Source organism: Eleutherodactylus coqui, chromosome 10 (assembly GCF_035609145.1).
Source record: "Eleutherodactylus coqui strain aEleCoq1 chromosome 10, aEleCoq1.hap1, whole genome shotgun sequence".
NCBI classification, from domain to species: Eukaryota; Metazoa; Chordata; class Amphibia; order Anura; family Eleutherodactylidae; genus Eleutherodactylus; species Eleutherodactylus coqui.
Genome location: NC_089846.1, coordinates 24,351,400 through 24,377,215, shown reverse-complemented (window position 1 = coordinate 24,377,215; position 25,816 = coordinate 24,351,400). Strand labels below are relative to the sequence as shown.

Genomic DNA, 25,816 nt, shown 5'->3' with positions numbered 1-25,816 from the left:
ACCTTAAGGAGAAGTTTAGGTCATAGCAGTCACATGGGTTAACTTAAAAGGGAATCGGTCACCAGTTTGGAGCTGATGACGCCAATGGGAACTAGGAAACAATAAATCACAGAGAATCCTAAAGGCGATGGTGTTATAGTAGCTGATATGGGGATACCTTGTAAAACTGAGGTTTAATTATTCCTGTGTTTTATGTAAATTAATCCCAGATGGTTTGGTGGGTGGGCCTGGACAGTCTGTGCTGCCAGCAGAGAGCTCCAATCCACGACCCTCCAGCCTTTGGATAATGTAGGAAACATCACGTCACTTCCAGTCCCATCCAATTCTGCGCTACTACATAGATCGGTACTGGGGCAGATCGTTTGGTTCTACTGTGGGCAGAACTGACTGCTCTTCTGGAACATGCCGGTTAGTGGCGCAGCACTGATTAGGCTGGGACTAAGGAGGAGATGTCATCCGTATGACTTGGAGACAGAATGGACAAAGATTGAAGTACCCTGCGGGCAGCAGAGAGGGTCGACCCACTGAAGCCTGGACTTCATATACATACAGCATGGTAATAAACTCAGTTTTACAAGGTATGGGGGCATTAGCTGCTAGAACGCCTCCACTTTGGACTGCTCTGCAATGGATTCTTTCCCAATTGCCTTAAGTGACCAGTTCCCTTTAATGGGAGGTGCACCATTAAATGACTAGTCAGCAATACTACATAACATTTCACAGTATTACTTACTATTCTTCCAGCACGGACACGGTTATGTATCATCAGCGGCAGTATATACTACCATACAGTAATAGCTTCGCTAACATCTACAAGGGCGTTGAATACAATGGCTGCCTCCGCTGTATATACAGGTACCTGATAAGAGAAAAGTTCGCTGGAAATTCCAGAATCCCTTCCATTTACTGAAACTTTCACAGTGCCAGACACCTTCCCTGGACTAGCAGACAGCGTGCAGACAATCCTGTAGGCATGTAATTAGCTTTAATCAAAATCACGCACTTCCCAAGTATACGTTTGATATAATACAGTGTTTTATAATACCTGAGACAAAAACGATCAAACAATGAGATATACACATACCCGTGTGCCAGGGGCCTCCCGGCATTAAAGGGCACGAAGCCCAAATTAACTAGTCATTATTCACTTGATGTGAGCTAAGGGTTCTAATTACATGGTAATGTTCCTACGATACTAAAGGAAAGCGGAGATACTTTGATTGCGGCTGGTACCTGGACTCATCAGGACCCCAGATTTGAGCTTGGTGGGGGTTTCAGTGGTGAGACCTCCAATGATTAGACTTTTTTCAACTATCCTATAGACTTTAAAGGAAGCGGTCACCACTTTTGAGCCCCATAAGCTACCCATTCAAGCGCTATGTCTCAGCGAAGTTAGCATGTGCCAGTAACTTGACTCTCTGCAAATGCATCTCCCATACAGATGAATCGCAGAAGTGCGTGCAGATCGAGTCAAGCTGTTGACTCAAGCCAACTTCGTGGGGACAAGTTCCCTTTAAAAAGTGGTTTGACTGACAAAGGGGCTATGGATGCCCTCTAGTCCTTGGACACTTATTATGGTCTGTTTGTGGTTTACTTAAGCAGTTGGAAGTTTTTTTATTTTTGGCCGACCCCTTGTTTTCCCAAACCTTTATAATGACCAGAAGCTGCCAGTCTCAATTTCATGATGCCAACCATGTGATATAACATTGATTAATGATCAACCTTCAGATTGGCAGCACGAATATGCTTTTGCGGATACTTTTAAGAGTTAACAACGACCTAACCAGCTCCCTCTTATACAATCTAGGTCATGGATAGACACGAAATGCAGTTTCTACATGCGATTCTGTAGTGTTTTTTTTTTTTTATTAAAGTATTTTTTATTAAACTTTTTCCACCTTTTGCATATTTTAAAACATTTTTTACATACCTTTGCTTTCCCCTCCCCCTCTCACCCCGATTCTGGAGTGTTTAATCCTACTTCTGCAGTACTACTACTCACCAGCAGGAGGAGCCAAATAGTAAATGAAACTTGGCACAGCAATCAAACTGTAACTAATTAAAAGTATGCGTGGATCCAGCCAACTAATAAACACATCTATTTCGGGATGATTTCTGTGGATCGCAGCGCTACTGGAACTTTTATAAGTGGCTGGACACTAAAATTAAATGTTCCCGTCAACAAAGTCTTAGACGTGCGGTGTAAGTGGCGAGGAGGGAGAGCGGATTAGCCGTGATGTTTGAGGAAATGGAAGAAAATAATCACAGTGTAGAAATAGTACGTACGTGACAAACGATGGCGCGGCTGGAAACTTACCTGTTGGATACGACGTACAAGTCTGGCAGCAGGAAGCACGGCTGCTCACATACAGTCACCGACACCTCCTCTGCTTTCTGGCCCATATTGGCCCCATCAATAGTAATGGTCGTTCCTCCTTCCAAAACACCAGTCATTGGCGAAAACTAAAAAAAAAAAAAAAAAAAAAAAGGTAAAAAATAATTAACCCCTTCAAGACAAGAAATTTCTGTTTTTTAGTCCCCACCTTCCAAGACACGTATCTTTTTTACTTTTCAATCGTCGTAGTGGTCAGAGCTCGGTTTTATAGGATAAGTTGCATTTTCAAATGGTACCATTAAATGGAAAATTTTTAAGGGGCGTGAAATGAAAAAAAAATAAAGGAAATGTAATTTCGTTATTTTTTTGGGGGGTGGGGTATAGTTTTTACAGCACTCAGGATGATGAGATTACATTTTGTTCTGTGGGTTAGTACAATGAAGGCAATAATTGCATAAAAAGTATAAACGACTTTTAAAAAGTAGTTTTAAAAAATATATTGTTTCCCCTCGCCATATTCCGAGAACCATAACCTCTTTATTTCTTTGGCTGTGTGAGGACTTGTCTTTTGTGGGGCGAGCTGCGGCTCTTATTAGTACTATTTTGGGGTATATATGGCTTTTGATCACTTTTTATTCAATTTTTTTTGGGGTGTTGGGGGGGGAGCAAAAAAAAAAAAAGAGGCAATTATGGTATTCTGTATATTTTTTAAGGCAATTTTCATAAGTGAGAAATATTGTGATATTTTAACAATTTGGACATTTACAAACACTGATCCCAAATAAGTGTTTTTTATTGTTTAGAATTTTGCGAGAAAAGTTTTTTTCTAGGGCTAATGCCCACTGCCGGATTTCCACCGCGTGAAGTGTGGCGGAAATCCACGGTGTAACACTGCAGCTATTAGTGCAATGTTCACGCTGCAGAATTCTGCAGCGTGAAATAACCCACGGTATGTCCTATTTGCCGCGGGAATATGCGTGGCTAGCTTCCATTGTAGTCAATGGAAGCCGGCCGTCACGCTATACTTCCGCTATAGCACAGCGTAAATATCACGTGAATACATTTCCCTGCCCACACTAACGGCGGGTCAGTCGGAGGTGAGTATGGGGTCTTTGGGGGGGGGGGGGCGCCGTGACAGACTCCGCCGCGGTAGTGGAGTCGGTCACGGCCATGGGCATGAGCCCTTAAACTTTTCATTTTTATTTGCAGTTGAAAAAAATTTATTAAAAAACTTTTCACACGTTTTTTTATTTAGTCCCCATAGGGGACTTGAACTTGCGATCATTTACATGTGTTTTCCAGGGAGAATACTATTGATGACCTATCCTAAGGTTGATCGGCTGGGGGTCCGTCACTTGGACCAGACAATTGTGAAGGATCAGACAATTGTGCGCCCGCTGACAGCGCCGCAAATACACAGAGGTCAGAGCGAGTGTCTCTGTTCCAACCTCTGTGAAGTGGCCGGCGCTTGTAACTGCAGGCACGGCTCCCACGGATTTCAATGAGCAGCAAAGAAAATGCTCAGGTGTGCGCTGACAATTGAATCAACTGCTCTGATGTACACTATAAAAGATGGCTGACAACAGTAACACAGTATGCTAGGCTGAATGAAGACAATGCCATCTAGTTCAGCCTGTTTCAACCCCAGAACAGCTATGTTCTTTGTATGCTTGAGAAACACCCTGCATCACTGTGTTTGTCTATTGGATGCTCTGGACTAAATAAACTACCTTTCATTATTTACCTCTGGAACCCTATCTAGTATTGGGTACACCCGGAGCCTGGACACCTCTACACAAAAGGGGGTGGGAGGTCTGTCATTATTAGAGATGAGCGAACGTACTCGGTAAAGCACTACTCGTCCGAGTAATGTGCTTTATCCGAGTACCTCCCCGCTCGTCCTGAAAGATTCGGGGAGCGCCGGGGAGCGCCGCGGAGCGGGGAGCTGCAGGGGAGAGCGGGGAGGAACGGAGGTAAGATCTCTCTCTCCTTCTCTCCCGCCCGCTCTCCCCTGCTCCCCGCCGCGACTCACCTGTCAGCAGCGGAGTGCCCCGAATCTTTCAGGACGAGTGGGGAGGTACTCGGATAAAGCACATTACTCGGACGAGTAGAGCTTTACCGAGTACGTTCACTCATCTCTAGTCATTATACATTAAGACCCCCTTTGTCAAGTGCCCCTTCTTTATTTTAGATTTATATACTTCTGATGCGCACAGGAATATTTTTACAACTCATCTTTTAAATTACTGGTCCTATGTACTGCAGCACCTCAGTATTACAGTATATAGTGATTTTTAATGTTGCCTATTACACTCTTCCACAAGCAGGGTTTGTTAGGCATCCATGCACGGCAGTCCTGGGAGACTTCACTAGGATGTGGATTGTCATGCTAGCGATCTCATCACTGGCCGACTGTTTAGATTTGGTCGAAGTTAACCCCCCATATCTGAACAGTTAACTGCTGCGATTGGAGCCAACTCCAATCTTGGCATTTGCCGACTGCTGTCAGCAACAGTTAATAGCCGCCATGTATAAAGTGAACTCGCCCCCCAAGCCGCTCCATACATATATTTGTATATCTATCTTTACACACACGCGCACACGCGCACACAATCTACACACACACACACACACACACACACACACACACACTTTCTTTTTGCAGTCCTGCAGGGGTATGAGGCACTGAGAACTTCATTCCTCTACAAAGCCACAAATGAAGGAATACAAATTCTGATGCACAGCGTAGAGTTTCGTTTTACACCCCTCCCCTATATAATCCACTACAATTCACGGTCTAACGGACATTAATGCAGGACATGACCCTTTATATTTACCGAGTGGATAAGCGGTGTAGGGCAGACGTCGATGGTGCTTTGTTCACATTGATCTCTGTGCACACATGATGCCTTCTCCTCCTCCCCACACCACAAACACTGGTACTCAGGCGGCAGGGCTTGGCAGCGGCTGCAGTCCGACTGGCCCACGGAGCAGTTGTACAAAGTCACTGACCAAATGAAATGTTCAGGGTGAGTGACAAAAACATGAGAAACATCAGAAATATCAGAGAAGAGTCCGACTGTGTCCACATACATTAGCTTGTCTGCAGATGCCAATGGAATATTGTCTACAGCCAGCTTAATAGGAGTTTTCCGGGACTTGACTATTAATGACCCATCCTAAGGTCATCAATAGTTGATCGGTGGTGGTCAGCCACTTGAGATCCCCACCGATCAGCTGCTTGAAATGGCCACAGTGCTCGGGTAGGTGGAACGGCTGCTTTACTGCATACTAGGCCTTGCATAGCAGTTGTGCCGGATGTAGCAGCTCAATGCCATTCACTTGAAACGGACTGAGCTGTTCTCAGGTCATATGAGAGATGATAGTGGCATCACATGGCTGAGAAGATGGCGCAGCGCTTATGCCAGCACCGCTTTCAAACAGCGGATTGCTGGGGGCCCCAAGCTGCGGACACCCACCGCTCGATTATTGATGACCTGAGGATATATCATCAATAGTTTAGTCATGGAAAACCCAATTAGGGGTCATCGGCTGATAATAGCTTTGTGTATATTAGGTCACGTATATACTACAAATTCATACAGACCATCCACATACCTGTAATGTCCCCCTTATTGTCCACACGGTACACATCTCCTTTCTTCACGTACACAGGAACCTGGTGCTCCATCACTCGCAGAGGGTACTCGTACTATTAGAGAGGAAGTGGTTTATTATTAATCATTATGCAGTGAATACACTGGAAACCGAAGGGTTAAGCAGTATTTTTGGAGGACCAGCAGGTTTGTGCATTACAGGACAGCCCATTGATTTCAAGGAGAACTGTGTAATACTTAATTTTCCCTATGGGGGCACTGCAGGAAACTTAGAAACTCATAATGGGAGGCTTCCTTGCAGATCACTGCAGAACAATCTGTGATCGGCTTTTTAGGAAAGGCCCTTCTAGCAAGTAGGGATTGCAAAAAATCAAAGTAACCCTTTGAAACAATGCCAACATGAGTCACCTGCAGCCCAGTCATCATACAAAATGTCTCACCTTATGAGTTTCACAATGCACTTTATACAAATGCTCCCCTACAGTCATCTTCTCAATCTGCGCTCTCAGGGTGATCGGCGTCTCTTCCACTTCTATTATGCAGTTGAATTCTAGAGCCTCTCCCTGCAAAGAAAAGGACGGTAGAGAATGGAAATAAGAACTCTACCGTAATTACATCAGACACTAAAAAGGATCAGTCATCAAAATACAAAAGATGTGCCGAGGCCGTGAACTTGCTTCGAGAAGGAGTTCTGCTAGAGCCTTATATAGTTATGTATCTTATGGTCTTATCCTTCGTCCCACTGTGGGACTTGAACAGGTGATCACTTCTCTTACACACTGCAATACTTCTGTTTTGCAGTGTATTGTCCCATTTAGTGTTACTCTATTAATAGGAGTACAAGGACGGCAAGCCTAGATCCATCACTAGGCCCTGACTGCCATGACCACTCCTCTGCAGAGCGTGATACGGGGGAGGGGGGGGGGGGGGGCTGATCAAACGACAAAGGGAGCCCCCTCCATAAGGAATGTTGTTCCATCCCACAGATGCTAGGATGAACACCACCTTGTGTGTTTGAAGCACGCAAGCATGGTTTGTCTGGCCAACTCAAGTTTTTATAATGTTGCGCTTTAGTTTATTTCACACGGGCCGATTACTCTTGTTCACCTCACAAACAAACTACTGACGACAACCTGTGCGCCCGTGAGTAGGTTTGTGAATGACTAACATGCTCCGCCCCTGATCACATGACAGTGACGTCATCAAAGGACCTTCATCCCCAGTGAGGGAATTACATGCTCTTTCCTTGATCACATGACGGTGACATCATTACAGTTCCTGTACGCACACGGCTGCTGTCAGACTGGCTGTTTGTTAGTATTCCAAAGCAACTGGGGCCGCAGGGGGTTTGTAGTCCGCTCGTAATCTGCACAATGATGCCGGACCTTTGATGACATCACCAAGATGTGATCAGGGGTGGAGCATGTCAGTCATTCACTCGGGATACGCGTCACCGTCATGTGATCAGGGGCGGAGCATGACAGTGACGTCATCATAGGTCCATCAACTCCACTGCCGTACTGCTTCTGATCCCTGTTGTATGGGATGAACAATGTATGTAGCAGTACTGTGTGTGTGATGTGCATGTAGCACAGCTTTGGGGGGCATTGCACAACCAGAAACACTATAATTTCCTAAAAATTACTAGTCAGGCCATATAAAAGGGACCAATGATCAACCGATGAACGATCCAATGCTTATTCATTGGCTGATCATTAATTTCAGTTGACATAAAAATACTCGCTGATTGGCGGTACATCTCCCAGTGTCCTCAGGGATACGTTTAGACAGCCCATGAACGATTGTAGTAGGACTCTTGGCCCACGTAAAAGAAATTAAATGAATGCCGATTGACATGCTCGTCTATTGGCACTCAACCTGTGTAAAAGGACCATTCCATATTCTAAATAAAACCCGAATGTGGGTATATTCACACAGGCGATTTTCATGCGCAACTTCTGATTGGGATATGGCTGAAATTTGCACGTGAAAAAGAACCTATTGATTTCACACTTCCCCACATGAATACAGTCTTATCAGAACGCTCCAAGTGCTGGACGAATATACTGGTGTCCAAAGGAACACTCTTCTCTCTGCCTAACCACTTAGATGCCGCAGTCGCTACGGACCAAGACATCAAGTGGGTTAGCCGGATAGGATCAGAGCGATCTGCAACCTGTGAAAGATGGTTGCAAGAAAATGAACTTTCACAATATATTTTATTTATATTTTATAGAGGAATATACCGGTTAAACATAACTCACATTGAGGAGTTGGAGGTTGTATCCTATCAGATCCAGCTCTCCTTCCAAGCCAACATGAATCAAGTGAGAGCCTCCAACTTTCTCCACCCGTGGGCACGATTCTGGACCCCATAGAATCTTTGGTTCGTCCTACGATGACAGTGCAAACCAACAGCATCTAGTAACTTGTTCTCAGGGGTGAAAATAAATGGTCAGATGCGAAATACATTCTAAATGGGCAAATCCATCACACCAACATTCTGTGGACATGATGACCCGAAAACGTGGTAGGTTGTTCTTCCAATCTCACAGCATAACTTGTGACGCTGCATCGTGTTTTGGGGTTATCATGCCTCTATGGATCCAGGCCATTGCTTATAGAGGACTTACATTCTGGCTGTAGATGATGGCCTGCTCTTGGCTGCACTGTGGAGTGTGAGAGCAGAGGTAATCAGACAGACACCAGTAACATCTCCAGGGGCTGCTCACACATGCGCTACACCTGCAGAAACAAACCATGTATCCATAAGGTGCCGTCTTATGACAAACTGTAGCATTTTGGGCAATTTGACTACAATGTGTAAATGTACCCTAAAGCTAGAAGTCTCCAATCCTTTCTGCCTTGTGAGCCACATTCAATTCAAAAACAGACACATGACATTTTTACACCTGGGCTACATGGTGACTTTGGTCATACGTGTCCGAGGATCAAACGATCACCCTGCTACATGATTACCTAATGTAAGTGAAGTTGTAACTCGCAAGTTACCGCAACATGACATTCACAAGAAATCAAATTGTAATTAATTTCTTGCAAATATCGTGGCACTTTGCGAGTCCCAACATGGCGGCATTCACTACAATGTGATGTTGCAGGGCCATAGCGTAGCCGCGTGACAAGTGTTGCACCCAAAGTTGCTGTGTCGCCACCAGAAACTGCGATATTGCAAACATTTGCTGATAAATACTTCGGTATGATATTTGACACTAACACCAGGTTTCTTCGAAAGACCTGCCCAATTATAAGCACTACCCTGAATTTGAAAAAAAAACCCAAAAAAACCCTGAAAATAAGCTCTTGCTACACTACATTAAAAAAAACTAAAAGTAAAACATTACCTAGGACCTTAAAACATTACCTAGGACCTTAAAACATTACCTAGGACCTGCGGAGGTCCGCGTGGTTCCTGTAGTCCTCAGAGCTCATAGAACGTCACTTTCTGGAGACAGGATTCATAAACCCTGCCTGCAGGAAGCGATGGCTGTAATTGGTGCTTTAAGTGATGGCTGCGATTATCTGAGCACCCACTCAGCCATTGTTTCCTGCATTTACTGTATGAATTGGCTGAGCGGCGGCGAGTGATGGCCGCGACTCAGCCAATTCAAAAATCCCTAGCCCACACAGCGATGGCTGTGATTGGATGAGCGTAGATGCTCAGCCAGTCACAGCCATTTCTTCGCCCTTTGAGTATTTGAGTGGCGTTAAGCGATGGCCATGGCTTAGGCAATTTGAAAAAACACTCCGTGGCCATCGCTCACCGTAGACGCTCAGCCAAAATCACAGCCAATTCAAAATAAGATTTTCCCTGAAAATAAGACCTAGCGCATATTTTGGGGCTAAAATAAATATAAGACACTGTCTTATTATCGGAAAAACACAGCACAGTATGGTGGTTCAGATAGGTCTGTGATAAGATCATACGTAAATTGATGTTAACTTAGGACCCGCATGCGGAGACACCCAGCAGGGGATCACAAGCCACTGGTAACGGACTTTAGGTTTAAAAGACTGGCAATCCTACAATTATATTAATACCAGCTATGATTTATAAGGTAATGCCATTCAAAAAGGGATTTTAAATTACATTAATCTGAAAAAAACCCAAAAACACAAAAAACTGTACGGCGCCAGCCAGCACTTCCGCAGTTGAAAAAAAACAACAAAAAAACAGGCACAGGTACGCTGAGTCGCCGACAGGATTCGGATTCCGCTGAGGGCTCCTGCATGCGCAATACGACCCGCCCGTGGACATAAGCTGATTGTCTGGCCCGCTGTCCAGGTCTGGTGTTGTCATCAGCAGACAGGGGAGGATGTGCGGGCGCCGACTTCACTCTCATTGACATGAATGGGCAAGCTACACTGCTATGGAACTTCTCGATCCTCTGTGGATATGCCATAGTAGCGCAGGTCTCCAACAGATTTTGATGGGAGTGAAGCCGGCGCCCGCATGTCCTATGCTGACTGCATGGCAAGCTGATGGTCCTGAGCGGTGGACTCCTGTCCATCAAGTATTGATGGCCAATCCAGAATATAGGTCATCAGTAAAAATTAATGTTCTCTGGCTGTCTAATGAAAAGCTTGTGGTTCCATCTGGATGCGCTTTTCATCAAACTAGATGGAAACCATGGATGTGAACAACAGATAGATTTTCTATTACTGACAGCTTTCATTAGAACGGTGGCGCCGGCTTACTTTTCTGTGGCCCACCTTGTATAACCTAAAATCCCTTTAATCTGCCATTAAAGGAAGCACAAGAAGTACTAGAACAAGTGTGGAGAATTACAGTGTTCATTCAGATCCACCGCTACCCAAGAATAAGTAATCACATACCTGCAAAATCACGTATTGCCGCCTACATCGTGCCGTTATTAGCTAATTAACAGAGGATGCACGGCTCTTTGTACCGCTTCCATAAATGGCCCCCGCCACACATTCACTGTTCACACCCCCCATATCCCGTGACTGCAATGACTGTTTCCCATTTCCATTCATTCTGAATATCTATAAGTGCATCCAGCAAAAAATAATTTAGGGTTCACTTAATTACCATCCACAGACTAGAATGACTTACGGATTAGTTACTGCCAGGTCCATAACTGCTTCACAGTCGTAGAAGACAAAGTCGGTCACTGTGACGGTGACATCCTGGAAGACCAGCGCTAACCGTACAGTCACATGATCTAAAAAAAAGCGAGAAAAAAAAAAAAAAAAAAAATATATATATATATCTTGGTTTGTAAGTGTTCACATATATGATCTATCATTACTACTAGTTGCCAAGTATCATATAGAATGTTCTAGGTTTATGGAAATTGTGTTCCATAGTGTTTGCAAATGGAAAAACAACTCCCCCTTGCTATGTCCTACAAGATCCAGCAGAGGGCATTGCGTGTCCAGTGAGGCGGGAGGCAAGGAGATATCATAAAGAGTAACCGCTTAAAAAAAAAAAAAAAGCTTTTAACATGTCACAGCAACATGTCAAAAGTTTTGATCAGTGGGGGTCCGGAGGTCGAGACCCTGGCTGATTGCTGAAATTAAGGTGCAAAAGTGTTGACCCGAGCTCTGTACCCCTTCAGCTGTGATCGTATCCTTGTCAACTCTTCTTGACAGCTGAAGACAGACAGACAGACTTCTACACGTCCGTCTTCAGCTGCTGAGAAGAGCCAACAAGAAACGAATATAGCCAAAGGGGCACAGCACTTGGGTGAATGCTTCTGCGCCATCAGTGGCGGTCTCAGCGCATGGACCCCCAATGATCAAAACTTCTGACATGTGAAAAGTTTTTGAAAAGTGCAGTTCCTCTAAGATCTCTGCCTTGAGAACTGTAGATAATCCTTAATCCCCATTAAAGTCTATGGAGTCCATGACTGTCTTAAAAACTATTACAGAAACCCATAGAGGAGGGGCAGGTCAGAAGCAAAGGGCAACAGCCCTATGACCAGAGCGAGCTAGTAGCCACATGTTCAAGAAATGGGTAGAAATCTAATTTCCTGGACTCACACCACTGAAACAAGAAAACAGGAAAAAGGAACAAAAATAATTCCACTAATTGACTCATTAGACAACACACCGCAACTTATTTTCCCATCCGTTATGCTTTATTGAGATGCAATCTTTATGTAACTATGAATTCTTGTACAGCTTCACCCGTCAGAGTGACTAAGGAGGGGGTGCTGGCATTTAAAAGTTTAACTAAAAAAAAAGACCAAAACCACTTAGTGGTAGATGGGGGTCTGGGTGCAAATACCCCCAATGATCACTAAAACGAACAGGCAGATGTGTCCATTCGGCCGTCATCAGCAAGCGGTGTACGGACTCTGTAGACTTTCTATTGAGCCCATACACCACTAAAAGTGGGGACAAAAGCAGCCTAACGGGCACGGCGCTGGACGCATCTGCCCACTCATTTTAGCAATTAGTGAGGATTTCAGTACAGGCGTTTGCAGAAATGCAGTGTTTTCAACGCTATTGACTGCGGTTTCAGCAGCGTTGTCATGCACTTTTTATGTTTTGGCTGCGTTTTCAGCACAGCTAAAAAAGCAGCCAAGGATGCAGGAAAAAATAAAAATCACTACTCACCTAGCTGGCGCTGTTCGGGTCCCTGCTGCTGCTCTCCAGAGCTCCTGATACTTGTCATCGCCGACAGAGGATCTTTTGCTAGTGACTGCGTTTGAAGACCCCACCTCCAGCAAGAGATTGCTCTGATTGGTTGAGCTAGCTGCGTGTCAGCAGGCTCAGCCAATCACAGTTAGTGCTGGATGCACCAATCACAGCCATTCATTGAATGGCTATGATTGGTGCATCGAGCTCCGGCTCTGATTGGTGGAGTTGGCACTCCTGAACCAAATCCGAGCAATCTCTTGCTGGGAGGCATGGATTTCAATCCCCGTCACTATCAATGGATGCTTTGTCGGCTTAACGAGTGCTCGGCAGCTAGCCCGGAGCTCTGGAGAACAGCGTCGGGGACCCCGACGGCGCCAGCTAGGTGAGTATTCCTTTTAGGTTGTGAAGCTAGCGCTTGCATTTAGCGCTGCCAAAAACGTGGTACCAAGTTGTGCCACCTTTTCAGCAGTGCTGAAACCGTGGCCCATTTATTTCAATGGGCGACGCACGTCTGAAAATAGCCAAAGATAGAACATGCATTGCTGTCAAAGCACAGAGTTTTGACGCTTGTGAGCGCGGGACCATTGAAATGAATGGGAATGTTGTACAGCGCTTAGCACTGCACTGAAAAGCCAGCGCTAAACGCTGTACCATAACGTCTGTGTGAGGGAGGCCGAAGAGACTTTATCTGCCTTGAAATGCATCATTGGTAGACCCAATAAAGAGAAAGCAAGTTTTAAACTTCTTGGCCGCGAGTTACATTTCTTCTTCTCATAAGGTCGCCCCAGGTCCTCCTAGGCTTATTATCCCCACATCTTGCGCAGTTTTAGATGTTAAAGGGGTTGTCCCGCGGCAGCAAGTGGGTCTGTACACTTCTGCATGGCCATAATAATGCACTTTGTAATGTACATTGTGCATTAATTATGAGCCATGCAGAAGTTATAAAAAGTTTTATACTTACCTGTTCCGTTGCTGGCGTCCTCGTCTCCATGGTGCCGACTAATTTTCGCCCTCCGATGGCCAAATTAGCCGCGCTTGCGCAGTCCGGGTCTTCTGCAGTCTTCTATGGGGCTCCGTGTAGCTCCGCCCCGTCACGTGCCGATTCCAGCCAATCAGGAGGCTGGAATCGGCAGTGGACCGCACAGAAGAGCTGCGGTCCACGGAGGAAGAGGCCATCTTCAGCGGTGAGTAGAGAAGTCACCGGAGCGCGGGGATTCAGGTAAGCGCTCCGGTGAGCTTTCTTTACCTCCCTGCATCGGGGTTGTCTCGCGCCGAACGGGGGGGGGGGTTGAAAAAAAAAAAAACCCGTTTCGGCGCGGGACAACCCCTTTAACCCACAGATATGAATATCATATCTTGGGTCGGTGACACACTCATACTGTCATTCTGGCCACTCTGTACCTCATCTCACCAGAAGTGTCACCCCTCTAGTGCTACCCGAAATGGAGCTCTTCCCATGTGTTCCCCACTTAGCACTGGTTACCCTTTAAGATTGTGAGAACAGTGGGACAGAGACATAGCTCATTAATACCAGCCATGCCACATACTGCGCTGAGAAACCAATAGGAAAAAAAGGATACGACTAAACAAGACAATGGCGATATTTACAGATTTTTTGTAAAATGTAAAAAAAAATTTTTTAAGAAATTCTACTAAACATCCTGGGCAGAGATTTGGCATTTGCACAGGAAAAGAGAAAAAAAAAAAAGAAGTGTACACAAGAGACATGCATGACTTGTGCCTGTCATATGAAGCTTGGTCACAAGATTCCTGAGTGACCAGCTTCACTACATAGTAGCTCAAGGAGCAACGTGTACAATATACCCCAGAATACTCTGCAGTCTAAGGAGCCTTATAAAGGGTCTTGACAAAACAAGTTGCACCATAAATGCCAGCAACCATCTTCTCCATGGAACTGAGTGACCGCTCTGGTCTATACAATGCATGGAGTCAATTGTGGCATGTTAGTAGGCAATGCCCAACTCATAGGGGCGCGGAGAGCAAATCGCCAGTCCTAGGGCCGTTCTACAAGGGACGACCTGTCAGACATAGATGCCCGTCATGCCGCCCTAGTGATGGTAAATCCTGTGATTTTACACATGAACAATCATCACTAAATGAACGGAGGCGAAGGGCGCTGGAGATCCTTCCGGCGCGCCTGCCTCCATTCACAGTCAACGGGTAGTGACTGAAAGCCGCGCCAGAAGATCGCAACTGTACAAAAGTGATGGGTGGCATCCAGGGGTACATTGTATGTTTCCAAACGCAAAATATCAGGCCGAGTTTCCCAGCCTTATACCGTGCTCGGAAATGTGGAACTAGCCTTAACCCTTTCCAATCCACTGTCTGACGTCTAAAGACATTATAATTTAAGGCTGTACAGCTCCGATGTTGGAAGACGGCTGTCAGGGTTCTCTTACTGTATATTGCCAGCCTCTCTGCTGTCAGAGCCTATCCAACGTGTCACCTCATGCAGTACTGGCTTTAGCCAGCATATAGCGCTGTTGTATAACAGCATAAAAAGAGTAAGCCCCCTAGGAAAACCAGGATACAAATTGGATTGGAAAGGGTTAATCAGACACTGTCAAAAAATGTCTAATGGTGAGTGGAAGCTCACCTTTGTCCTGTTGGTTCGGAGGCAGTTCTTCAGGTGGGGGAGAGGTGCAACTGACCTTATCCCCATAGACATGTGCAGGACTAGACCAATCATCAAACAAACACTTCCAGGTCTCTTGTTCTGCACCGGCTGGAAAGTTCACGATGGTCATAGAGACCTGAAGAAGAAACGAACAAGGAGCGTATGATTGACCTGCAATGAGATGTTCACTATAATGTACCCTGTAGAGATCCCCTTTTGCATGCCATAAGGGGGAATCACTCTAACAGCAGACCTGGTATGTCCAGGCATTACATGGATGGCCATTCATTTGAGGTGTGGTTGGTCATTGCGAAACCATACCTGCGGCGATCACCCAGCTTCTAGTTAAAGGGGCAGTTTTCAGTTAGTAGGTCACATGACTACATGCGTGTGAATGAAGAAGAAAACCACATAGAGCTCAAAATCAGCACCATCTATGTAAACATGTAAGGCGTTCACGTACCTCCGTCTGCTCGTGGCGGCTCTGGTTAGCTGGTAGGAGACCTTGGATGGACACACATTGAGTCTGATGGTCAAAGCTCCATAGCCAGTGGTTGGCCTCATTGCTATCGGCACACTGCTGCTTCTCTGTGCACCTACAAGGAGGAGAATGAAACGACAATTAAAAATGGAGACCATCTGGGGGAAAAGTGGATTTGACGAGGCCAATGATGACGGCGCTTAGGAGAACGTTAGCTGCTAGCGCTTGGGTCTTCCCTTCCAGGCAGTTGTTGGGAAAACGTGAATGGTAGCGGCAGCCGCTTGAGTAGTAGCGCCCTAAGTAGTAGAAGGCTCCCTTGCCCTATATCGGTAAGTTAACACCAACCTACTGTGGGCCTTAATGGAACTCTGTTAATACCTTTTGCGTCCAACCAGTACCAGTGACCTATACCGTAGTTTGACCCCTTAGTGACCGGCCTATCTTGGGTCTTAAGCGCCAAATGATTTCCATTGTCGCATTGCAAGACACATAGCCGTATAAGGGCTTTTTTTTTCTTTTTGGGACAAGTTGAATTTTTTACTGGGGTACCTATGTGTTTTATAACTTTTTTTTGGGGGGGGGGGGTCTGATATATTAGACCGAGTTGCGTGGAAACATGGAGGCCTTTGACAGGCTTCTGGCTGCCATGGGAACCCATTGGTACTTCCTATCGCATTGCGGGGTGCCAAAGAGTGACGGAAAGATCTGGTTTGCCGCCTTCAGCAGCTTTCTCTGCTCTCAGTGAGAGGCAGGTTGGTGCTGGTAAGTTGTAGGACTTGTGAGCTGGGGGCGGAGCTACAGCACCCATGCATGCTGGGAGTTGTGGTTAACAGTCTGTTGTGTTTACTGCAGAAGTGATGCATGTAAACACGGCGGCAGATCGGCGGCTGCATGGGATGAAGAAGAGGGTGCAGAGCGGCAGATGAAAGGTACAGGATGCCGTTACTTAGCTGAACCTCCTACATTTTAGCATTTTGTAATGGAAAACCCCTCTAAAAGAAGGTTTGCCTCATTCCCCTCTCTGGACACTCCATCCTATAAGTTAGAGCGGAAAGCAGCTTTTTCCATTCTAATGCCTGCATGTAATGCCTTTTTTGGCCTGTAGTGGCAGCACCTCCAATGAAATTGTCGAACGCTTTGGCGCCCGACAGTCGTCCCAACGATAATTTCGCTCAGTAAACCGACTACCTGTTGATGATGAACGACTGCCTCTTTACACGGGCCGATCAGGCTAAGCAACGAATGCCAAGCAAACTAATACCGTTCATTCATTGGCCGCGTTTATACTGAATGCATTCCGTTTTGCACGATCCAGCGACTTACCTGAGTGGTCGTCGTTCTGGGTAAAAGGGCCCATAAAGTGGGCAGTGTTTGTTCACATATACATAATAGCTACAAAAACAGGTCATTAATTCCTGTCCAACCTTAATTAGTCAGTAACACGAGAAATGACATCACAGCCCAGACATGCTAATAAGCATGCGACAAAAATGAAGCCGCCGCGAGTATCACGCCGCACCTCATTACAGATAGATCATACTTACGTTCGTTCTTAAGTCACTGATCTATAAATGAGTCAATGTAATTATACCCTATAAAACCACATTTTACGATCTACAACAATAATGCCGCCGCATCACTAAACAGCGAACCGTCTACTAGACAACAACACGACCGCCAAGGAGATCCGGTCAGAGGAGATATGTGACCCAACAGTTGGAAACCACCGTGGTTCAATCCACTACAGGAGCTAAAGGGTTATTTCCATCGCAGACATTTACGGATCTCCTCTGAACGGAAGTCAATAACCTGCTAGGGGATTGGGTGCTGCTTGCTTACATGTTCTTGCACTTTGTCCACATGGGCCGGGTCGTTGCTCAGGGACTGAATTTTAGCGAAAGTACTTTATCAATTAATAAGACTCTTCAGTTTGTGGGACGTGAAGCTGCCGTCCGACAACCGCAGTCGCTCATACGGGGCGGTTTTCTCGGTCACAGAACTGATGTCTCCATTGCCGCCACTGGGCCGTATGTGTATGAATGTCACCCCCCAGCCGTCAACTGGCACTAATTAGTTTCTAGAGGCTGTAATAAGGACATGAATTATTTACCTTCCCTGCAGGACGCACCAGCCGCAGAAGGGGTCCCCGGCTCCGAGACACGAGTCACATGAAGGAAAGCTGGAACACTCAGCCACTGGAAGTCTGGTGACCTGGAAGGTAAAGGAGTAGTATAAGGGGCCGGGAGACATCGCAGCGGCAGACACGAGGACCACGGACGCAAAGATCTTCCCCGAACGTGACCGGCGTTCATGATTTTCTGTCGGTGACGGAGATGCTCAGACAGATAATAGATTTATTCAAAATTAGTTTCCGCTCGACATAATCATCGAAAAGGAGGGAAGCTTCATTTCAAGGTTAAGATGGCCGACATGCCCGCTGTCCTGGAATGGGGAGTCAAAAACCAGAAATCTTACGAGACCCCTCCCCCTGCCCCTCTGTCTGATAATTGGGGTCCTACCACTGCGACCCCTGCTGATCCGGACAACAGGGGTCCGCAAGGTACGGAGCAATGGTCATGCACGCATACCGCCACGCCATTCATGTCTAGGCACACCGCCTGGTTACACGTATACTAATATTGTAGTCACTCCCTTTTTGCACCCACGAGGCGCAGTCCATATACACCATATTTTTAGTAACGCTCACATTACAGTAATGGCGGATTAGATTACCTTGTTTAATCCCGTGTCAGCATCTACCGCGCGCAGACAACACGCGCTCCGCCAGAAAACATCAGTGTCAGTGCTGTTAGGACCTGCTTAAATTTGCATGTGTGAACCTGCAATCAAATATTCAACGCCACGACCCGTCTAGAGGAAATGCTGCGGGGCGCGCAACTTCCCCATCAATTATGTATGAAGTCTCGAGTGTGAAATACGGCAAAAGGCCTAAGACCGTCAGTCAGACCCAGAAGCGCCTCACGTTTAATAGGTCATTAACCGGCGTAATAACATGCTGAGCAAGAAAACCAGCCAGGCCTAATCCTTTAAATATACAGATGTAGCAGAGTTGAATTGGTCGTTTGGCACAACAGACAACTTCTTTCCTCAGGTGAATGTTAAATTATGTAGCCACATGATAATTAAAACAGATTATCGGAACTGGACAACCACCGTCTATACGCGCCGTTTGCGTACCGTCTGCAGATGTCCTTTTTGGACTTCTTGAGTTGCAAAAGCGCAGAGTTGCTAGAAAGCGTGGCTTCTGCTGCGACAGACTTAGTGCGGCCCTATATTACGTGGTCACTGGGGTTGCCACCTTTACAACCCAAAAGTCTCAACTAGATTGAAAAGGGTGTGTGGCTACGCTTGGATCTAAAGTAAATCAAAGAGTTAATACTAACATGTTTAACCCTTTGCAATCCAATTTTGGATTCAGGGTTTCCTAGGGGTTTTTCTCTTTCTGCTATATATAATGGCTCCGTCTGCTGGCTAGAGCCAGTACTGCGGTATGTGACATGCTGGAGAGGCCCCCCGACAACAAAGCAGCTAGTAATATACAGTAAGAATACCCTGCCGGACGTCTTCCAACATCGGAGCTGTACAGCCCTCAATCAGAATGTCTTCAGACGTCAGACATTGGATTGGAAAGGGTTAATGGTAGTTAAAGGGATTCTGTCAAGTTGTAAAGTTATCTCCTAGCCACAAGATCTCCAAGTGTCTGTACTCGGAAATTTCTGAAATGGATATGAATTGGTCGATGGCGGCATACATGCACGACAACTGCGCCACTCATGCAGGGCCCTTTAGGACCCCCATTCTTGGGATCGGTGAGCAGTTGGACTCCGGAAATCATAAAGTTATCCCCTATCCTTGTAGATAGGGGAAAACTTTATAACTTATCAAGACCCCTTTAAGGGGTTAATGTCGGCTTTACTAATGGTCTATGTACTAAAAGTGGTCAGTGCCAAGATCTTTAGTGGTCTAGTGCTTGGTTTCTCAACCTGAGGTACATGCCATAACTCTAGGGGGTATGCCCACTGGGCTCATGCTGCCCATTTAATAGGCAGCACAATATTTGACTACAGCCTTGGTGGGTCATTTGATGCAGGGTATTTGGCTTAGGAACTTTGCGTATCACTGGTCTAGTGAAATTAAGTGGTCAATGCTAATATCCTTGGTGGTCCAGTGTTTGGAAGAGGTCAATGCAAAAAAAAAAAAACCCCAGTGAAGTAGCTATAGGGTTGCAGAGGTAGCAGTCTAACCCCAGCCTCGATATCGGAGGGGGGGACAATTGGTATGACACAAGTATTATATAAGACACACGGTAGGGGGAAGCCGTTATAGATTTTGAATTAGAACCCAGAAGATTTAAGTTACCCTTCTGAGACTCTGTTGGTCTAGGGCAGTGAATGGGGTTACTGTAAGCATCCCTGGTGGTCTATTGTAGTTAAAGTCAGCATTCAGGTGGTCTAGGGAAGCATAAAAGGTAAGTAATCATCCCTGGTGGTGAAGGGGAGGAAGTAGTTAATATAAGGGTCTAGGACATAGAAGGGATTAATATAAAGTTTCCCAGGGTTCAGCTCCCTGTTGAACTTTTTTGCACTGATATTCGAGCAGAGACCGGTATCGGACCCTGCAGCTTACAGAGCGATGCGCCGGATCACAAAGGGTATAGAGATCTCTGAGGAGGAGCAAGCACATTTTATATTGGCCTCCCAGTGACACCCCTGATGGTCCCCTACCCGCGGGCTCCTTTACAATGCCAGCCAACTGCTGGGGCAGCTTCTTTTTAGAGGGGTTGTACCAGAATCATCTTTCATCATTTATCAGCAGAATAGGTGATAAAGTCTAACAGGTGGAAGTGTCACTGCTGGGACCCCCACAGATACAGAGAATGGGGGTCCTGTGTCCCCACTCCTCACTACACCCCGTGCAGTCAGGAGGAGCTTGAAAGAAAGAAGTAGCATTTGAGCATGTGCGATGCCGCTCCATTAATCTCTATGAGACTACCGCAGAGAGCCGAGCGCTTGTACTCGGCTATATCTGGCAATCCTACCGAAATTAATGGAGCGGCAGCCAATAACGGTCTGTGCATATCAGCATCGTAGGTTCCGCTCGGAGCCCCCGTTGCTGAATACCATGCAGCGCTATTTCAACTTTAAAATACCGGACGGAACCCGAACGGACCCCATCATAGACAATAGGGGTGTGTTTGGTTCCATTACAAAGCTGGATCCGTTCAGCAGGAGGGTGCAGTTTTCCTGCGCCATAATGGAGCAAGAAAACAGAACCCACAAGCGCAGATGTGAACTGGCCCTAAGGGTGAGGGTGCAGAGAGGGGGACATGGGACCCCCATTCTAGCGATTAGGGGAAGGTCTCAGCGGCAAGATGTAATTTTGCACGTCTTTTAGCCAATATGGTAGCGTTGAGGCTTCCTGCTATACCCTAGCGTTTCCGAAGAATCACAGACTTGGAAAAGGTTACCTCGTACAAGGCCTCATTCACAGGGGCGTATTTGCGGTCCGTATTACATGCATGTTTTTTACAGATACCATAAACCGCATTGATTAGCTATGGGGTACACAGAAGTGTATGTTTTACCCACTTGGGGAAAAAAAAAGAAAAAGAGTCTCAGCCTGTCCCATTTTCATCAGTATACTGATCCAAAACTGGCCATTAAAGTTTATGGGGTTGCGTAAAAATGCAATGAATACACATGATACGCGCGTATTTACTGCGTACTCGTATTTACGCATGAGGGCAGGAGAAAGTAACCGAACTTTGAGTTTTTCTTTTATGCAGGTGAAAAAAAACAACAACAACAACAAAATAAGTAAATACACTCAGTTTCGGTGTGTGAAAATGCTACACATCACACGCCGAAACTGCCTGTACCCGAGTGAGCGAGCGCTGACGGATGCTTCTTCATGCTATTTCTGTCCCCAGTTTTCGGTTTGTGAATCATTAGTGGGATTTCTCAGCATTACAAAAGTCACTTCTCCTTTGTTTCTTTGGTAAGAGGGGATCTCCGGCCGCAGCACAGATGTACAGCTGCTTCCAAAGTTATTTCCAGCCAGCATCAATGGTGCCGGATTATCAAATATTCCGGACTATCAGATGATCATAGGAAGGTCTACAAAACTTGCACGGTCGATCTCATGCTTCTCGTCTTGTGAAATGCCATAATTATAATGCAGCCATTTTCTAGATTATTAAACTTTCTGGATTATCAGATGTTGGATTATGGGAGTTTCACTGAGGGTACTTTTATACGGGCCGACAGTCATCCCAGCGATCATTGTTCCTGTGCTTTCACATAGAAGCGATGATCGCTCCCTAAATGGAGATGGAACGCACCGGCCGCCTGCCTCAAGTCATAGTAAACAGGCAGTCGCTGATAGATGAACGACTCCTGTTTACACGGGCCGACAGTCGCTTGGTTTTTAGGTCAGCTGAAAGCAAGTGGCTCCGATAAGTGAGCGACTGTCGCCCTTAATGACTCTTGAGCGTCAGCCTGTATAAAAGAACTGTTCACTACTGATGATTTAGGGGTTCCCTCGATATCAGAGGCCAACATGATCTAGAGCAGAACTCAGGGGCCACATGGTCAGCAGTCGACTTTAAGGAATCAACCACGTGGCTCCAAAGAGGTGGTGAATGAAGCTAAAGCTGCACAGTGTCCTCTTTCCACAAAACAAGAACCTTAAAAGGGGTTTCCCATTACTGTACTTAACTTTGTTTCACAACCCCTCTGTCCTTCCTGGTTGCTGTTGCCCAGGACATGTGACTGCTGCAGCCAATCACCGGCTATAGGTCACTGCAGCGGGCAGCGATTGGCTAGATCAATCGCACGCCTCGATCAGCAGCAATCGGGAAAGACAAAGCGGTTGTGAAGCAATTTTAATGACGTGGGAAAAACCCTTTAATCGTAAAACCCTTTAATCGTAGGCACTAAAAATTCCATGTGCCGTCAATGGGGGCGTCCTGCACCTCTGGGCATTCACTCTTGGGCAGTTTTGGAATTTCCCTCCCTGAGATGAACTGTACCGTAGAAGTTTGGCAGAAGCTTTCCCTCATACCTCGTAACACATATAATAAAGCAAGCACTAAAAAGGCGGAGTACGCCAAAGAGTCAGCGGCAGCGAGCGAGCGGTGAATCGTATATTGCCGGCCTGGAAGATGGCGGCACTAATGCGGTGAGCGTAGCAAACTACAAAAAGAGAAACGTGCGAAAACCAGACATGGCGTACAGATTCCACGGGATGACACACAAAGTCAAGGCTTGAATCCAACTTCTCTTTATTAATAACCAGTGAATAGAACGCGTTCGGGGCACAATTAAAGGGATTCTGTCATCAGGTTCGGTACGGCCTCCCCCGCCCGTAGCATGCAGAGTGACAAGTCTCTACCTATACAAGAAAGGGGAGAGCGCCATCAGTCTGCACAATGCGGGCGGGAGAAGCCAACACAGCCGGCATCTGTGATTCTGAGTCAAACGTCATGAAAATCCCTTTAACCCTTTCCAATCCACTGTCTGACGTCTAAAGACATTATGATTTAAGGCTGTACAGCTCTGATGTTGGAAGACGTCCGTCGTGGGTTCTCTTACTGTACATTGCCAACCTCTCTGCTGTCGGAGCCTATCCAACGTGTCACCTCATGCAGTACCGGCTTTAGCCAGCAGATAGTGCTGTTGTATAATGGCAGAAAAAGAGTAAGCCCCCTAGGAAAACCAGAATACAAATTGGATAGGAAAGGGTTAATTGTGTTATATTTGCTGGTTAATAAAGAGAAGCTCGGTTCAAGCCTTGACTACGCATTGCGTCTTTTTCCGCAGAAACTGTGCGCCATATCTGTTTTCTGCACGTTCTCTCTCAATATCACTTATAGGGAATTTTCTTATCTGTAGCCAATTTAGGGCGGGCTCACACGAACGGGTCAGATTCCAACAGTGGAAGACCTGCGATCCTGCAAGTAATTGAGTATGGTCGCAGAAGATCGCACAGCGTATCGCCAGCGTGGAAGAAAGATGGCAGACGGGGAATGACACCACTGCACTCCGGTTAAAATAGAGCATGCTGTGATTTTCCTTCCGCCTGCAGAATACGCAATTCTTACCCGCGAGTGTTATCGCGAAATCTGCAATTCAAATCCGGTCATGCGAGACTGGTCTTAGTGTGTGTGTGCCCATTTGTCAATGGAAACAGTCAACAAGATTGCAGTCACACACGTCCTTCACACAATAGCGGAGGCCGTTCGTTATTTCTACATCAGAATCCAGTGCCTGGTTAATAGAGGCCATTGCCAAGAACGCAAATTAGCAACTCTGCGCAGGCAAGGTATGCTGGGAGAGTTCAGCTCTGAAGTCTTCAGAAAGTCCATTAAATCTGAAGACTTCATCAGTCTGGATTCCTGTAACTTCTGAGTCGAGACCATCTGGCACCGAGTCGTTGTCATGTGCTTCTCGCAATATAATGCTGCTACCGCCCCGGTTGGGTTATTACGCCACCGGCCTTAGAATGACAGACGTGATGCTGGTCAGCAGCCCAGTATAAAAATTCAAGGACAAATTGGAAATAACAGAAAGCGTTCCTGGTGGAGGCGATGACCCGCAACATTGTCTTATCAGCACAATGTAACGTGTGATCGTTTCTGAAAATTGTATCAATATATCATGAACTATAACAGAGACGGGCGCAGGCAAGTAGAAGACCAAGCAATTATTAAAGCGCTTCTCCCCACTAATGACATTAATCACAGGATAGGGGATAAACGTCTGATCGCTGGACCGGCGCGCTCAAATTCCCCATGTGGGTGGAAAGAAAGAGCACATGCTCGACTGCCACTGCAGCCACTTCTATGTTCCATCTCACTTATTTGCATATTACCCAGAAAACCAGGAATGGCCCTACAAGTCTCCTCACTCAGCTTCTAGGTGCTCTCCATAAGGTGAAAAGCATTCCTGAGCCACTTCTATCGGACAGCCACGGGTCAATGTGCTTTAGACAGGTGACTGGTTACCTCTAGTTCAGGACCTCCATCCAGATGGAGTGGCCAGTGGCTACAAAGAGTGTACATGTCTGGAGAATCAAGCTATCTGCACGTTGCCTAGACAGCCCACTGATTTTAACGGACATCATGCGATGCTTCATTTACCCTGTGGAGGCGCTGCAAAGAAAGCCAACACTTTCTGCTTGGATCAATGAGGGTCTCTTATCGGCTAATTTTTGGGTGACCCTTCTAAACAAAAGGGGGCTTGTCAAACCCTCTTAAAAAACAGGTCTTCAACCTTTGGTGCTCCAATGATTTTTTTAGACCATTTCCACGGCCTATTGTAGGCTGTCAGATGAAATGGTGAAAGTAGGAATCATCATACATGTTCAGTAAATTAGGACTGCCCCATTACCATTTGCCGCAGGCAATTAATCAAATACAACAGGGTGGAGGACGCTTACCTTTGACTCAGTCATAACATACAGGAGCCTCCCTGAGGTATCCAAAACTAGGTCAGGGCTTACAGGAGATCCCGGTGCCACCATCAGTGACTTGTAGACTTGGCCAGTATCAGAAGAAACAAATACCTGTTAAAAGCAGCAAAAAGCAAAATCATTCCATTAGTGCAAAGTATACCTGGGAGAACGGAGATGTACCAAGGTTTCCACCAAGTAAAAGGGCAGGGACTGGTTATTTGTATAGTGCCAACTTATTCTGCAGCGCTTTCAAGTAATTTTATTTAATTTCCCCCCCACCAAGCTGGGTACTCATTTTACCGACTTCGGAAAGATGGAAGGCCAAGTCAACCTTGAGCCATAAATGTGCTGGACCAATGAAAACACATGAAACACTTTAGGATTTTGTAGGTCCGTATAAGTAGAGATTGGATCCCTTTTAGACAAAGTGACAAAAACTTTTACTAACCAAAACCTTTTAGAAAGCTTTCTTGCCCTTTCCTCACAAGATCCGACGCCGATCTTCACTTGGCACCAATCATATGAAATTCATATTGTGGCCGATTGCATGTGGGTCAATTCCAAGACCATGATTCCACCTGGTCTTGGATGTTATACCTAGAGGCTTCTATTTTGTCCTTCCTCCTGAGCTGAAGGGCCTTATG

The 25,816-nt window shown here is 46.0% G+C and overlaps 1 protein-coding gene across 1 annotated transcript in view; it reads right to left on the bottom strand.

The window, feature by feature from the left end:
• PLXNB3 (plexin B3) overlaps nucleotides 1-25,816 on the bottom strand; it is a 77,164-nt gene that overhangs the window by 17,913 nt on the left and 33,435 nt on the right. Inside the window, exons 4-15 of the mRNA XM_066580597.1 lie at nucleotides 25,158-25,283; nucleotides 17,809-17,909; nucleotides 15,681-15,813; nucleotides 15,197-15,353; nucleotides 11,048-11,156; nucleotides 8,586-8,697; nucleotides 8,217-8,345; nucleotides 6,393-6,515; nucleotides 5,954-6,047; nucleotides 5,173-5,342; nucleotides 2,318-2,463; nucleotides 860-965 (exon numbers count right to left, since the gene is read on the bottom strand). Coding sequence (XP_066436694.1) covers nucleotides 860-965; nucleotides 2,318-2,463; nucleotides 5,173-5,342; nucleotides 5,954-6,047; nucleotides 6,393-6,515; nucleotides 8,217-8,345; nucleotides 8,586-8,697; nucleotides 11,048-11,156; nucleotides 15,197-15,353; nucleotides 15,681-15,813; nucleotides 17,809-17,909; nucleotides 25,158-25,283 — 1,506 coding nt within the window. The remainder of the gene's footprint in view (nucleotides 1-859; nucleotides 966-2,317; nucleotides 2,464-5,172; nucleotides 5,343-5,953; nucleotides 6,048-6,392; nucleotides 6,516-8,216; nucleotides 8,346-8,585; nucleotides 8,698-11,047; nucleotides 11,157-15,196; nucleotides 15,354-15,680; nucleotides 15,814-17,808; nucleotides 17,910-25,157; nucleotides 25,284-25,816) is intronic.